Genomic DNA, 12,864 nt, shown 5'->3' on the forward strand with positions numbered 1-12,864 from the left:
GCCAGAGAATTTTCTGGACCATTATCCAGTTCCCAGCAGAGACTACCAGGGCATGCCTCAGAATGGCTAAGAATAGGAAAGGCATTGGTGAGGTTTGGTCTTAGTACTCCACTGGACTCTACTTCTTATTTCAAAGTACTTTGAGCCAGATGCTGTTTACGTGTAATCCCTGGTGAATTCCTCTTCCAAATCTTTGTCCCATCTTCCTTTGAACCCACAGAGAGTTGGATCCACATCACCCTTTATAGAGGAACTGTGCAAGCATCCTGCCTGGTGAGGCAGAAAATCATCCCTTGCCTTTTCAATCATTTTAATGAGAACTTCTTAAACTGTAAATTGACGCCAACATTTTTTAAATTCAGCCCAATTTCCACCTTCTCTGGTGAGAGGAAAATGCGGGGCAGTGACAAAGCAGGAGAATAAAGAAGAGTTGCAATGGCTGCAGAGCTGAACTGATGTTCACCATTTCCATCCCTTACCTTGTTTCCAGCACCAACTGGAAAATGGAGTTTTTAAATACAGCTGTTGTAACCAAAGGTGGGACTCCATCAGTAGATGTCTACTTTCCCAAGTGTAGTTGTCTGGATCCCTGTTTTTAACCTTGTTTCCAAGTAAATTAGGTTTACAAGGATGTATTTCCCCCAGCCTCCTTGCTCTCTTCCTCTCCCTCTGGTAACTTTTAACTCACAGGGTAATTCTGGCAAAATTGGAAGACAGAACTCTAAAGGATCAATCAATTCTTGATATATTTATTTAATCAACAGCTAAGATGATGAACAAAGTAGGCAAAAGGTGCTTCCATAGGCATTCAGTGTTGATTAGTTCTGTTCTTCATGGAATAATTTTTTTTCCTAGGCATTATCTTTCTTTATCTTTCTTCTTTGACCTGGTAGAAAATGTCACCAAAATTCAAGTAAACTTGAGCAGTATTTGCGGATTTTCCCTTGTACTTTACTGTGCCTACTGTCGACCTGTGCCAGTACTGCAAATAACAAAGAGGCTTTTGGAGTTTTGCTTTAGAAAAATTGCATGAACAGATGTAAATAAAAGAGACCTCATTTTTCCAATTAACTGATTGGAATATTGATTTTGAAATGTTTTTCAATGTCATGGTGAAAGACCCTTACCCCTGTAATCTTTTAGACTTTATGTTTAAGATTTGCTGTTATTTTGCTGATGCTTGTGATGCCTTGTGAAGGCTGACCTAGAACAGAGGCTGGGCAGGGTTAAAGAATAAAGCAGGGATTTATTAAAAAGCCTCCATGGATCCACCTTGGGCAGCACAAGAGCCCAGCCAGGGCTGCACCCAAGATGAACCAAAATGGTCACAGAATGGACAACTGGTCACGGGGTCTCTCACTTTTATAAGTTCTGGCCTATTTGCATATTGGAGTTAATTGTTCAATTATAGCTTTAGCTTATGAAGTCCTAGCCTTCTTCTTTTTCTCTCTTCCCTCCACCATTGTTTATGCTCTTGGGCCTGAGATTTGGATCATTTGTCCTTGGTCCCCAGCTAGAGAAGGAATTGTTTGGTCTCCCTGCTCTGTGCAGACAGCTCACCATCCCTAATATGAAGCTCAGACCCACACACTAAAGCAGCACAGAAACTGAAAAACATAAAAGCTAAAACCTGAGGTATCACTTACATTGTTTAGGCTCCAGTCAGATGCTGCCTCTTGCTGCAGCTTTTTTAGGACAAAAAACTTGAACCCAAGTTGTGTTTGGCTCAGCTTTGCTTTGAGAACTGTTGTTGGCCACAAGGTCTTCCGAGGGAACGTGAGCAATCCCCTGGAGCAGCCTGAGATCCAGACCTAAGTCCATTGTCCCGAAATATTTGAAGCAGGAGCAGCATTTGAACTTTGGCTGTTGCTGTTAGGAGTGACCCATTTACAGGGGAGCGCTGTTGGTGTAGCTGTTGCCTTCACCTGACTGGCACTCCACAGAGGCACTCAGCCTCCTGAAACGCTGTAAAGTGACTCTGTGCCAAAGGCTCATGTTGTTGCTGAGTATGAGTCTTAATTATTAATGTGTCTACAACTTGGGAAGTGTTAATGGAGAGGTGTCTTTGTAGTGAGAACCAAGAAGCTGGAAGGAGCAGGAATGTGTAATGAAAGGAAATGTGTGTGTGTTTAGAATATATGGGGGAGGATAGATTGGAGGCTTGAGAAGTTAATGTTCCATCTCTTTTTGTGGAAGGTGAAATTAATATTTTCAAAGTTTTTTCCACCTTAATTGACTCTGGAAGAGCAGGTTTACAGTATCAGTTAGGAATACTGGGAATCAGCTGAAAGGAAGAACTTAATGTACATTTCATGTTGTTAAAAATGGTCTATCCATGGAGGCAAGACAGGGGTTATGGGTGCCGTGGGCTCTCCATTGCCTGGAGTTTTGGAAAGGTTCTTCTATACAAATACTTTATTCAATACAGACATGTTTCATCCATATAGTCCTTTGGTCTGCTAGAAAGTATAAACAGAAAACCCCCAAAACCAGGCCACACAAGACCATACAAACCCGACTGTATGGGATGCACAGAGCACCATGCACAAAGGTGCTGCTTCTTTACAAAAACACCACATTTCTGACAGTTGCCAAAGTTATTTGCATATATGTGAATGTGTTTGAAGTGACAAAACAAGATAGGATTTACCTTTTTCTTGTCTCCTAATACCTTGCCTAGTTCTTTGATGTATTTGTTAAAAGACAAAGTGTTTTGTTCTCCTCTGAGTTAGATATCTGCACAGTGCACAGAATTTTTTTGAGCTTTCCCTGTTAGTGATCAGTCTGAAATTCAAATGGAGTTTATGTATTGCTGCCAACAATTAAGGCTGAGGTCATATTTTCATATGTTTTAATATCAAAATCAGCATACTTTTTTTTTTTTAATCAGTCATATGATAAAGGACTGTGTGACTGCCATACCTGGGTAAACTGACAGACTAAATCATAAAAAAAGGCTGCTTGCCCTGATACATTTGTTTCTTCCCCCCACATGCTCTTATAAGGAAAAATAGCACTGTACAAAAACGTTGCCACCGTGGGTAACTAAACATTACCTCAGATTTTGGAGCATTTCTTTTTATCTCCCAGGACTGAAAAATGCTGCAAATCAGAGAAAGTGTGTCATTATTGATCAGCTATTAAATAGATAGGGCTTCTTCCTAAGAGCAGCATCTTGATGTAGATGTCTGACTTGGCTTGACACAGCACTTTCCTGTTCATCATGTGTGTGTCTGGTGTGAATCCTGACCAGGAGGGTTTCCTGAGCAGGGAGTGCAGCCCCTGTGTGAAGCAGCCCTGACAGCCATCATTCCCTTTGTGCTTCTCAGAAATGCTGGCATTAAGTTCCTACATGGATAATCACAGATCCCCATCCTTTAATGACCTGATGCTTTTTTTATGCTTAGGGAATATTGGGGAACTTGTGTTACAGGGGGCTGGGGCGCTGGGTTCCTCTGTTCCTGAGTATTTTTGCCCTTACTTCCACTGTCAGTCTGTCCCTCAAAACTGCTTCCTGCTGCACTTTTGTTTCCAATCTCCACTATTTTTTTCTCCTTTGATCTGTAAGGAGGGCTAAACCTCACTTGTAACTCCTTCCCCTGCTGCAGATTGCCAAATTGAATCCATTTGAACTACCTTCCTGCTCACATCTGTTTTCTGAACGATTTTCATCACTGCCTGGATGGTGTATTTTTGAAATTCAGCCCAAGGAACCAGTTCTTTGTGTAGCATTTTGGGGATTATATATTAAAAAATGCATAAGCCATATATCTCTTTCTGTGATTCACAACAGTGGCAGTGCATGTTTCCCTCGGAATCAATCGCAGATTTCATCAGTCCCACTTTATACCCAACTCTGAATTTGTTTTAAGCTCTTACTTTATAAATGCATAAGGGCTATGATGATTTGTCATTTCTCTAATTTTATCTATCTCCAGAGCTGAGATCTGGCTTATTAAAACTGAAAGTGTTTCGTTAACAAAAGCACATTTATTCCTGACAGCTCGACAAAATTAGGGTCTCCCCCGAACCCCTACTCAGACTTTATGCCTTTATGCTCTGGTATATGTGACAAAAGCCTCAGGACTATTCCTGTGCAATGTTATAAAAAAATGTTGAGAGATTAATCTCTCAGAGCTTTGTCTGAGGCATGGGGGTGTAACTGCATTAATGAATATTATAATGATATTTTCACAAAAAATAGCAACCTAAACCGCAAGTGTTAAAAATAGTCAGAATCTTGGGTAGGTGATCTTTCAAAGTGGCAAGTTCCCCCTTAAGATCTATCAGGTAAATGATGCACATATTTCAAGCTGTCCTGGCAGCTACTTTTACCAAGTGATTCAGTGGACATCTATTGGAAAAGGAGGAAAGGGAGAGTATAACATGAAAGGGTTGACACCACAGGTCCCAGACCTTTTTTTTTTTTTTTTTAATTAACTGCAGCAGTGAATTAAATATCTCTGAGTGTATTCTTACTCAGAGTTTTACAATAGTGCTTAGGATCAACCCTTGAGCTGTTTTCAATTCCCACAATTTTACATCCAGAGGTTTGGAAGAAGGATTTCTACTGCCTTAGATAGGACCTTTGCCATTATTCAAATAAAAGAGTTTATTGGATCCTAAGGGCAAGGTCATCTTATTGATGTTGCTCAGATAACGGCAGAAGTTGGTCTGAAAACCTGCAGCTTAACTATTTCTGACCCATATTTTTGTGTACTGTCCCCAAACATTTTTCCTGGTTTCCTGTTTTTGTTTAGTATGAAAACAATTGAAACAGATTTTTGCTTAGAAAGTGAAAACCTTTGTTATTCCTGGGAGGGCTGCATTAACTTTTTTCAATATTTTATACGATTTTGAGATGAAGGCATTCTTGATGGATTGATCTAATTTTCATATCTTGATAGGAATTATATTAAAGAGGCAAATTGCAGGATCCATGGATACATTTGTGGCAGTGAAGCCCTGGGAGCTGTGAGCATGGCTTTGGAAATAAAGCCTCAGAAATCAGTTGGGAATTCTCTGAAGGGCTTATTGAGCACTTGATCAAGGGAGGTTCACGAATTTCCTATACTTGGATTTTCAGCAAATTCTTCTTGAGGTCATTTCACAGAAACTCTCAAGGAATCAGAACTGTCCTGAATAAAAAGGAAATTTCTTTCACAAGTTTAAAAACTGGTGATCGGGAATCAGATGCCACTTCCAGAATGGAGAAATTAATTTCTGAGTCCCACAGGATCGGTGCTGGGACCTAAGTTATTAAGATGATTTTGGAAATTGGGGAAGGGAATGAGGTGAATAAGGTTTCTAACTAGCCAGGGCAGTGAAAAGGAGCATGTGAAGAATTACAGGAGAAGATTCCTGCCTCAACAGTCGGCTTGAGGGTGAAGCAGCAGCTGAAAGTCAGTAGAGGGGATGACAAAGGAATGCACATAGGAAGAAGCAGTCCTAAGATAAGAATAGATAATAGGTAAGAGTGTGTCTAATTATCAGTACTCAGGAAGGAGATCTCACAGCCACTGTGGTCAGTTTGCTGAAAATTTCTGTTCGCTAGTGCCAAAAATAGTAACTAAATGGAAAGAACACAGAATAAACCAGGAAACAGTGCCCTTGGGTACCTCCCTTGGGTACCTGTTCCTTCCCTTTCAGCTAACAGGGTGCTGAGAGGGATGGGAAATGTGCTCCAAGGGCTGGAATCACATCTGCACAAGGAATGAGTCAGAGTCTCCATCCTGGCAGGGGAACAGGACAGGGCTTGTCCCACCATGGCTGAAGACACACTTGGACATGGTGAAGGTGCACTCAGTGTTTGCTTTTAATCACAGTAGTAAAATTAGAAGCATGAAACAAAATGAAGTAAGGTATTTAAGACCCCAGAAGAGCTTTTCACACAAGGCATAATTAAATTTTGGGATTCATTGACCTAAGAGATTGCAGTTGCCAAAGGTTTGCATATGTTCAAAAATCAATTACTCATAGGGAAAAAAAAATCCATGGTTTCTTCTTAAGCAGAAAGAAATCCTGAGCCACAGGGTAGGTCTGGGAGGGTTTAATAAGATAATCACTCCACATATTTTTTCTAATTATTTTATTAAGAATCTCCTACTAGTTATATAAAATGTTACAGATGGACTCTTAGTCTGAAGCCATATGTCCATGCTTTAAGGAAACAGAATTATACTAGTTTATATCTGAGATCTGGGCAAAAATAATCTGATATGAGCTCTGTATTTTTCATTTATGTAATGTATTAATGACCCCAAGAGATGGTGAATGTGTTGAAGTGTTTATATAGAGCTAGGAAAAAAAAAAAGTTAGGATGGTTTTGAAAAATAAATATGTGTTGAAAATGGTAAGAATTTGGAAAACAGCAAAATATTCTTCCCTGAATCTGTCTTACTTTATTTTGAAAGCTCTGTTTTAGTCATAAATGAACTGCAAAAAGTAGGAATTCATTGGAAAGCCGTATTTACTTTCCTGTGGGGGATAGCTACTTCCTATCTCCCTTTCTTTTGATAGTGTACTAACATGTGGCCACTTCATCTATAACATGTCAGAAAACCGCGTACAGTAAAAATATGAACATTTCCAAAGACAATTTTTGTTCACATGTATTTTAAGGTAAAATCAACAAAATGCAACTTAAACCTGTCTTTCCAAACAGAGCTCAATTATTTTGCTTGAACATTTCCCGCCTCCCTCCTGGCTCAGACGTGTTTTTCTTTTCCTTGAGCAGTGGCACCCAGCTGGTGACATCGAGCGGTGACACCACGGTGCGCCTCTGGGACCTGTCGAGGAGCGGCTGCATCCTGACCCTGCGGGGCCACTCCCGCGCCGTGCGCGGCTGCTGCTGGCACTCCTGCGGGGACTTCGTGGCCTCTGCCTCCGCGGATGGCACCAGCAAAATCTGGGATGTTAACAGGTATGGAGGCTCTGCGCTCACTAATTGATACCTTCACGAATAACCAGGGGTGTGTTTTAGCTCCCCATCGATTCGGGGAGCTCGCTCCGGGAGCAGAGGGAATCAAAGGCAGTGCTGCAAAAATCAGTCTCTGGTGGGATTTACTACATAAAAGGGAGCTAGGAAGGACTTAAATTAACATAGTGCCAAAAAGAAAGTATTTGCTTGCACTTGGCATCCGTTATTCTTCACTGCTGGGGTGTTTTTTTAACAGAAGAGCTTAGTGGAACTTCGCTGTGTAATTTGAATAAGTAACTGAGTAAAACTCTCAGTGAGTTTTCTGTATGCTGTTTCAAGCTCATAAGTACACAACACACTCTAAGGTTAGCCAAGTGGAAATTTATTTTAGTCATTATCTATGTTTCAGCAAGGTGACTCTTGATTAATAAATCAACATATACCTTCTTTATTATCCAGGCAAATGCATTTTTATGAAGGTGCTTTTAAAATATCAGTGTATTTGTGCTTACCAATTAATTATTCGCTCCTTAACTCTCTCCAGTTGTCTTCAGTTTTGATTAAAGAAATGGGATGGATTTATCTCTTTCCAGACTATCTCTCTATAAACTAGGCTCCTGAATTACTGTACTGTACCAGGTCTGATTTTTAACAGCTGAATGCCATCAATCCACAGAGAAGTTTCCAATCCTATAGGCCTTTTCCCTGGTTCTTTTTTATCCAGTCCTAATGGATTTTTCCATTTCCTATTGGTCTTTTACTTCCTTTGCATTTCAATGAGGCAAAATACCCCTTCATGATTGTTGGCCACTGCAGGGGAAGAAGCTGCACTGAAAAAGCAAGGGAGAATTTCTTCTTCTGTTCCTTTTTCCTAAATCCCCCTCAGTCTACTGCAGCTGCAGCGAGCCCTCATTGGAGGCTTCTTAAACTGTTGCAATTCATGCAGATTCCACTGGGAGTTAATTAAAACTCTGTCAGTATTGGATTTCCAGTCTTGCTTTCGAACCATGAATTGAGGAAGCATTAAATTATATTAAAAATATTGCTTTCAAAATGGGATAACTAACCTATCCTTTCATTGATTATTCCAAATTATTTTGGGAAAAAAACCAAACAAACCAACTAGTTAAGGCTTGGCAAAGCTCAAGCCAGCTGAGAGGTGGCTTTTATAGTAGAAATGGTCAGCCAGTCCTGAGAACAGATGATGCTTCCACCATTATTATCAGTAATCAGCATTAATGGTCAGTGTTTTCCTTAGAAATGGAAACAGCAAAAATCAAATGTATTGTCGCCTCTTTTCTTAACCTGTTGTATATTTCTAATGCTTTGATCATCCTTTATGGCATATTCATGACCTTTAAGAAATAATACTAACAACAGCTTTAATTTTAAGTCAGAATGGGTTTGAATTTGCATAGACAAAGGTTTTGTTTAGACAGTTGAAAATGCTTTCTCTACTGAGGAACCTTTTGTAGTCAGAGGAATCAAAGCAAACCTTCACCACCAACCCATGCTGCCTCCCACTCGCACTCATCACCAGCTCCCATTTCTGCCTCCAGTCTATCTGAGCTGTGCTTTGCCTGTGAACACAAGAGAGTGACATCCCAGCCACGATGTGAAAGGCTGACTATCCACGCAGAATCACCGAAACACCAGAAATTATGCAAAATCTCTGTGGCTACAGGCAGAAGGAAGTGGGGTAAAAATGTGACATCGTCTGATTAAAATGAGGAGTATTCAAAGTATGAAAAAAAACAAAGCCCCTATGGGAGTCCTCACTGCTGGTTTTGGGTGTGTTCCCAGTAAAAGCCACGTGCTGGGTGCTGTTGCATTGCCTCAGTGCAAAACCAGGTGAGTTCTGCTGTGGTTGGCTCAGGTGAGTTTGTAGAGCTGTAGGTGGTGTAGGCACTTAATATGAAATGGGGGCTGTGCAGAAATGACACACTTTGGAAGAGCTTCTCTACAAGGGGTTTGATGACAAGAAGTGGCTGTTTCAAGCTTAAGCCATCCTGGTTCTGCACAACACTCAGCTGCAGTTGGGCCCTATGCCCGTGTTGGCTCATTCAAGTGAAGAATCAGCCTGTGCAGGATGTATAGCAAGATCTGGAAATTAGGGAAGGCTGTGGACAGATTAATGAGCTGATGGTTTCCACAGGATTGTTAAATTGCTGCTGTTAGATTTGGAGCTGCTCTACAGAAGGGCCTGCAGTGAGTTTGGGCTTGGCAGTGCTGCTTGCTGAGCTACCTGGCCGAGTGTGCAGCACTAATCCCAGCGGTTCCAGGGCGTCCCCTGGAAATGTGCCATGAGCCTGGAGCTCTCTGGTGTGAACACAGCCACCAGCTGGGCTGGCCACCACAGCAATGTGTGCCCTCCTTCAACTCCCTGGCAGGCTGGGGCTGCGTGACAACAGGTACACAAAGCAGGCTTTCCATGGCTTATGATGCTTGGAAAATTACTTGTCTCCACATTCTGACAGAACAGGTGCTCATCCAGGTGCCACCATCAGCGTTCTCTCTATCCAGGTGATGCCTCAGGTTTGAGCTTTTATATTTTTCAGATTCTGTGCTGCTTTAGTGTGTACTTCTCAGCTTCATATTAGGGGACAGTGAGCTCTCTGCACAGAGCAGGAAGGCAAAACAACTCCTTCTCTAGCTGGGAACCAAGGACAAATGATCCAAATCTCAGGCCAAGAGCATAAACAACATGGACTGAAGAGAGAAAAACAAGGATGGGACTTCATGGGCTAAAGCTGTAATTGGGCAATTAACTCCAATATGCAAATGGAGCAGAACTTATGAAAGTGAGAGACCCCATGACCTGTTGTCCATTTTGTGACCATTTTGGTTCATCTTGGGTGCAGCCCTGGCTGGGCTCTTGGGCTGCCCAAGGTGGATCCATGGAGGCCTTTGAATAAATCCCTGCTTTATTCTTTAACCCTGCCCAGCCTCTGTTCTAGGTCAGCCTTCTCAAGGCATCACAGGTGCCACAAGCTCTGAGCAGGGGTGAGAGCCTAAGATAACATTCTTGTGGGAGGATAGTAATCAGTGATCACAGTTAATCTAGTGGTTTTATTCTTTCCACTAACAAGGAATTAAGATTTTATAAATGAGAGCTGTCTTTCTTCCTTAATATTACATATTTGGATTGATGCCTGCTTTCAAATTAATGGGCCTGGAAAGCAGCAGATTGTAGGGGAAGAAAAGCAAGAAGGATGTCAGAGTTATTACTGCCACCTCTCTGAAAGAGGTATGTTCTAAATAAATGCTACAAATAAAAATACATCCATTTCTGGAGTGGGTGGCAGTTGTCTTTTTATTTCCGAGTTTCAAAAAAGCCACTTCTATACATTAGGAACAGGCTTTTTTATCAGTGTTGCTTTTGGAAAATATACAGCATTCTCTGCAGTTGCAAACTCGGTGTTAAGAAACTGGGGAGGCCATTTGCTGTCTTTTAGCACCAAAATCCAAGGTGCAATTTGCACAGTCATCAAAGCCCTTACTGGAGTCCAAAGAATTCATGATGCAACATCTCTTAAATAGGAAAAGGTTGCCAGCAGTTTTAATAAATTACAATTTAATAAATCAGAATTCTTTGTCTATGATGAGAAAGTTCTGCCTACTAAATATTTGAGTTTTATTGTCTTAGAACGTGAAATTACTGTTGAGGTTTTTGTTTGGGCGTTTTTATTATTCACAAATGTTTTTCTTCTGCATATAATGAAAGTTTCAGTCATATATCAAGCCACAAATGACATTCCTACCAGAAGAGTAATGTGAGGTAGCTTTGTAGTAAACTGTGTTCTTCTAGTCAACTTATATGCCTTCTATTTAAAGATACAAGCTGAGTTTAAGAAATGAAACAGAAAGCAAAGAAACAAAAATCCAAGCCCCTTCCTTTTTCCCTGGAAACACAGACACAAGCTGAGACACAGCCATGATCTGAGTTACTGAAGGACTCAAGGGAGTCTGAGTTCTGCTGTTGGAACTTCCTGATGCTTTCTGCTGGGATAATTGGTTGCTTTTAAAGGAAATTAAAAAGAAAATGGTGTAACATTGGGATGGGGAGTGCAGGGAAGAAAGGTAACTCGTGTAGCCTGCCGTGGCTAGAAAAAATTAAACCAAAACACAACAGCAAAACAGGGACATATCTGCTACCTTCAAAATTATCCTCACTTCTTAATGATTGTGGAAATAGGAAGTTGGAGAAGAAAGGGAGAGGTTTATCATTTGTGGCCAGGATTGTATGCAGCAGCATAGCTCAGGTTGCAAATATGCAGCCAGTTATGCTCTAGAGCAGCAGCCAGTTCCAGGGGTGTTTTTTCAGCCTGTAAATTCAGCGCTGTCAAAGTCATTTTGGCAGGATTAATATCAATTATCCAGTGGTAAATATCATCAGAGATTTACAGCCTGATCTCTGATATGCAAATCAAGCTGAGCATCGTATATCTCATGTAAACACAGGCGGTTGTTTAGCTTTGCAGACATATGCTCTACAGCGAATGTTAAATGCAAACATTGTTATTTATGCTTTGAGCTTGAGAAACTGTTTGCAGCAGTTAGAACAGCCAGAATTGGTTTTCTCAGTTGATCCATTCTGCACTCATTAGACCAGTTCTCCATTTTTCTCTACTTCCTTTCAGTAGTACAAACTATGTGGAATTAGGCCAGTGAGAAATGCAATTGTGCTGTCCTGCAGCAGAGCCCAGGGTGAGGAAGTGTTTGTGAATTGGAGCCATTTCTGCTTGCTGTTCCTTAATCCATCACTCATTTGTTTTCCTTTCCCATTAACATGGCAATTTTTGTCTACTTACAGAAATTTCCTCCATAATCAAATTTTAAAAAGTATGTTTACCCTAGTCTTCAGTCATTTCTATCCATTGGTGCATTTGTTCAGGTGCAAATGTTACAAGTGACTAATAGTGATTATTGTTGATCCTCCTGTAAAACCTCGAGGATAGTGTACAGTACTTTTTACCTATTTCCAGATACACAAAAAAAATTGTTGACACTTTTTGCTTCTCTGCAGCAGGGCCAGGCATTCTCACTTCTTTGCCCATTAATTACTAGTTTATATAAATAATTCCTTCTTTTGCTCCAAAGCCCCTATTAAAATTATCTCCTGTTGAGACTTCTCTCCACTTGGTAACTGCTGTTTTATCGTTTTGTTTCTTCTCATAAGAAGTCTTTAATTTTGGAAAATGTAGGGTTAGTGTTTAAATAAAGCAAGCAGGGATGGATTTTGTTTGATTAGAAGCCCCTTGTCAGCTACAGGTTTCCTTGGAAAGATACCATGGAATGATACCATGCAGTGATGGCACTGCATGTGTTTAATAAATACACACCTTGAGTGTGTGCAGTGCAAGACATGGAAATGTTGATTTTAAACTGCTATTATACTTTGGGCTGGGTTTTTTCTCTAGTTTCACTAAAGTAATGATTTAACGTAGCTGGAGTTGCCAAGTGGACTGGTCACACTCTCTGCTTCGTACCATCAGAGCCCAGGGTTTAGCCTGGCTTTTCCTGCCATCCTTGACATTCATCGTCTGTTTCTTTTTCTTCCTTTTCCCTTAGGCAATGGACAGCTTTGAAAGGCAATACTTTTTCACAGATTTATAGAGTTTTTTTTCACCACACCAAATGCATCCGTATCAGGATCCTGCAAAATCACCTCTGAGGGAACCCAAAGATTTTCTAGTTTCAAAATGGAGCTGCATTTTCACTTTTTGAATCAGGGTGAGTGTGTGTAGCCAGTCCTTGTCCAGATACCCCATTTGAGGTGTCTGACTGGCTGCTCAGTGGGACACAAGCCACAGGCTCTTCTGGCCAGATCCCACGTCTAATTGATTCCAGGAAGAGTGGAGCTAATCTATTTTCAGAGAAGACAAATGTCCTCCAGGAAATTAGAAGGCAGGTAGAAGAACTCAGAGGAAATGTGGAAGGACCAT

General features: G+C 40.9%; 1 protein-coding gene across 2 annotated transcripts in view; it reads left to right on the top strand.

Moving 5' to 3' along the window:
- SPAG16 (sperm associated antigen 16) overlaps positions 1-12,864 on the top strand; it is a 365,639-nt gene that overhangs the window by 185,584 nt on the left and 167,191 nt on the right. For both annotated transcript variants that reach the window (XM_038143348.1, XM_038143349.1), the window contains one exon: positions 6,737-6,922. In XM_038143348.1, coding sequence (XP_037999276.1) covers positions 6,737-6,922 — 186 coding nt within the window. The remainder of the gene's footprint in view (positions 1-6,736; positions 6,923-12,864) is intronic.

This window comes from Motacilla alba, chromosome 7 (assembly GCF_015832195.1).
Source record: "Motacilla alba alba isolate MOTALB_02 chromosome 7, Motacilla_alba_V1.0_pri, whole genome shotgun sequence".
In the NCBI taxonomy this organism is placed as follows: Eukaryota; Metazoa; Chordata; class Aves; order Passeriformes; family Motacillidae; genus Motacilla; species Motacilla alba.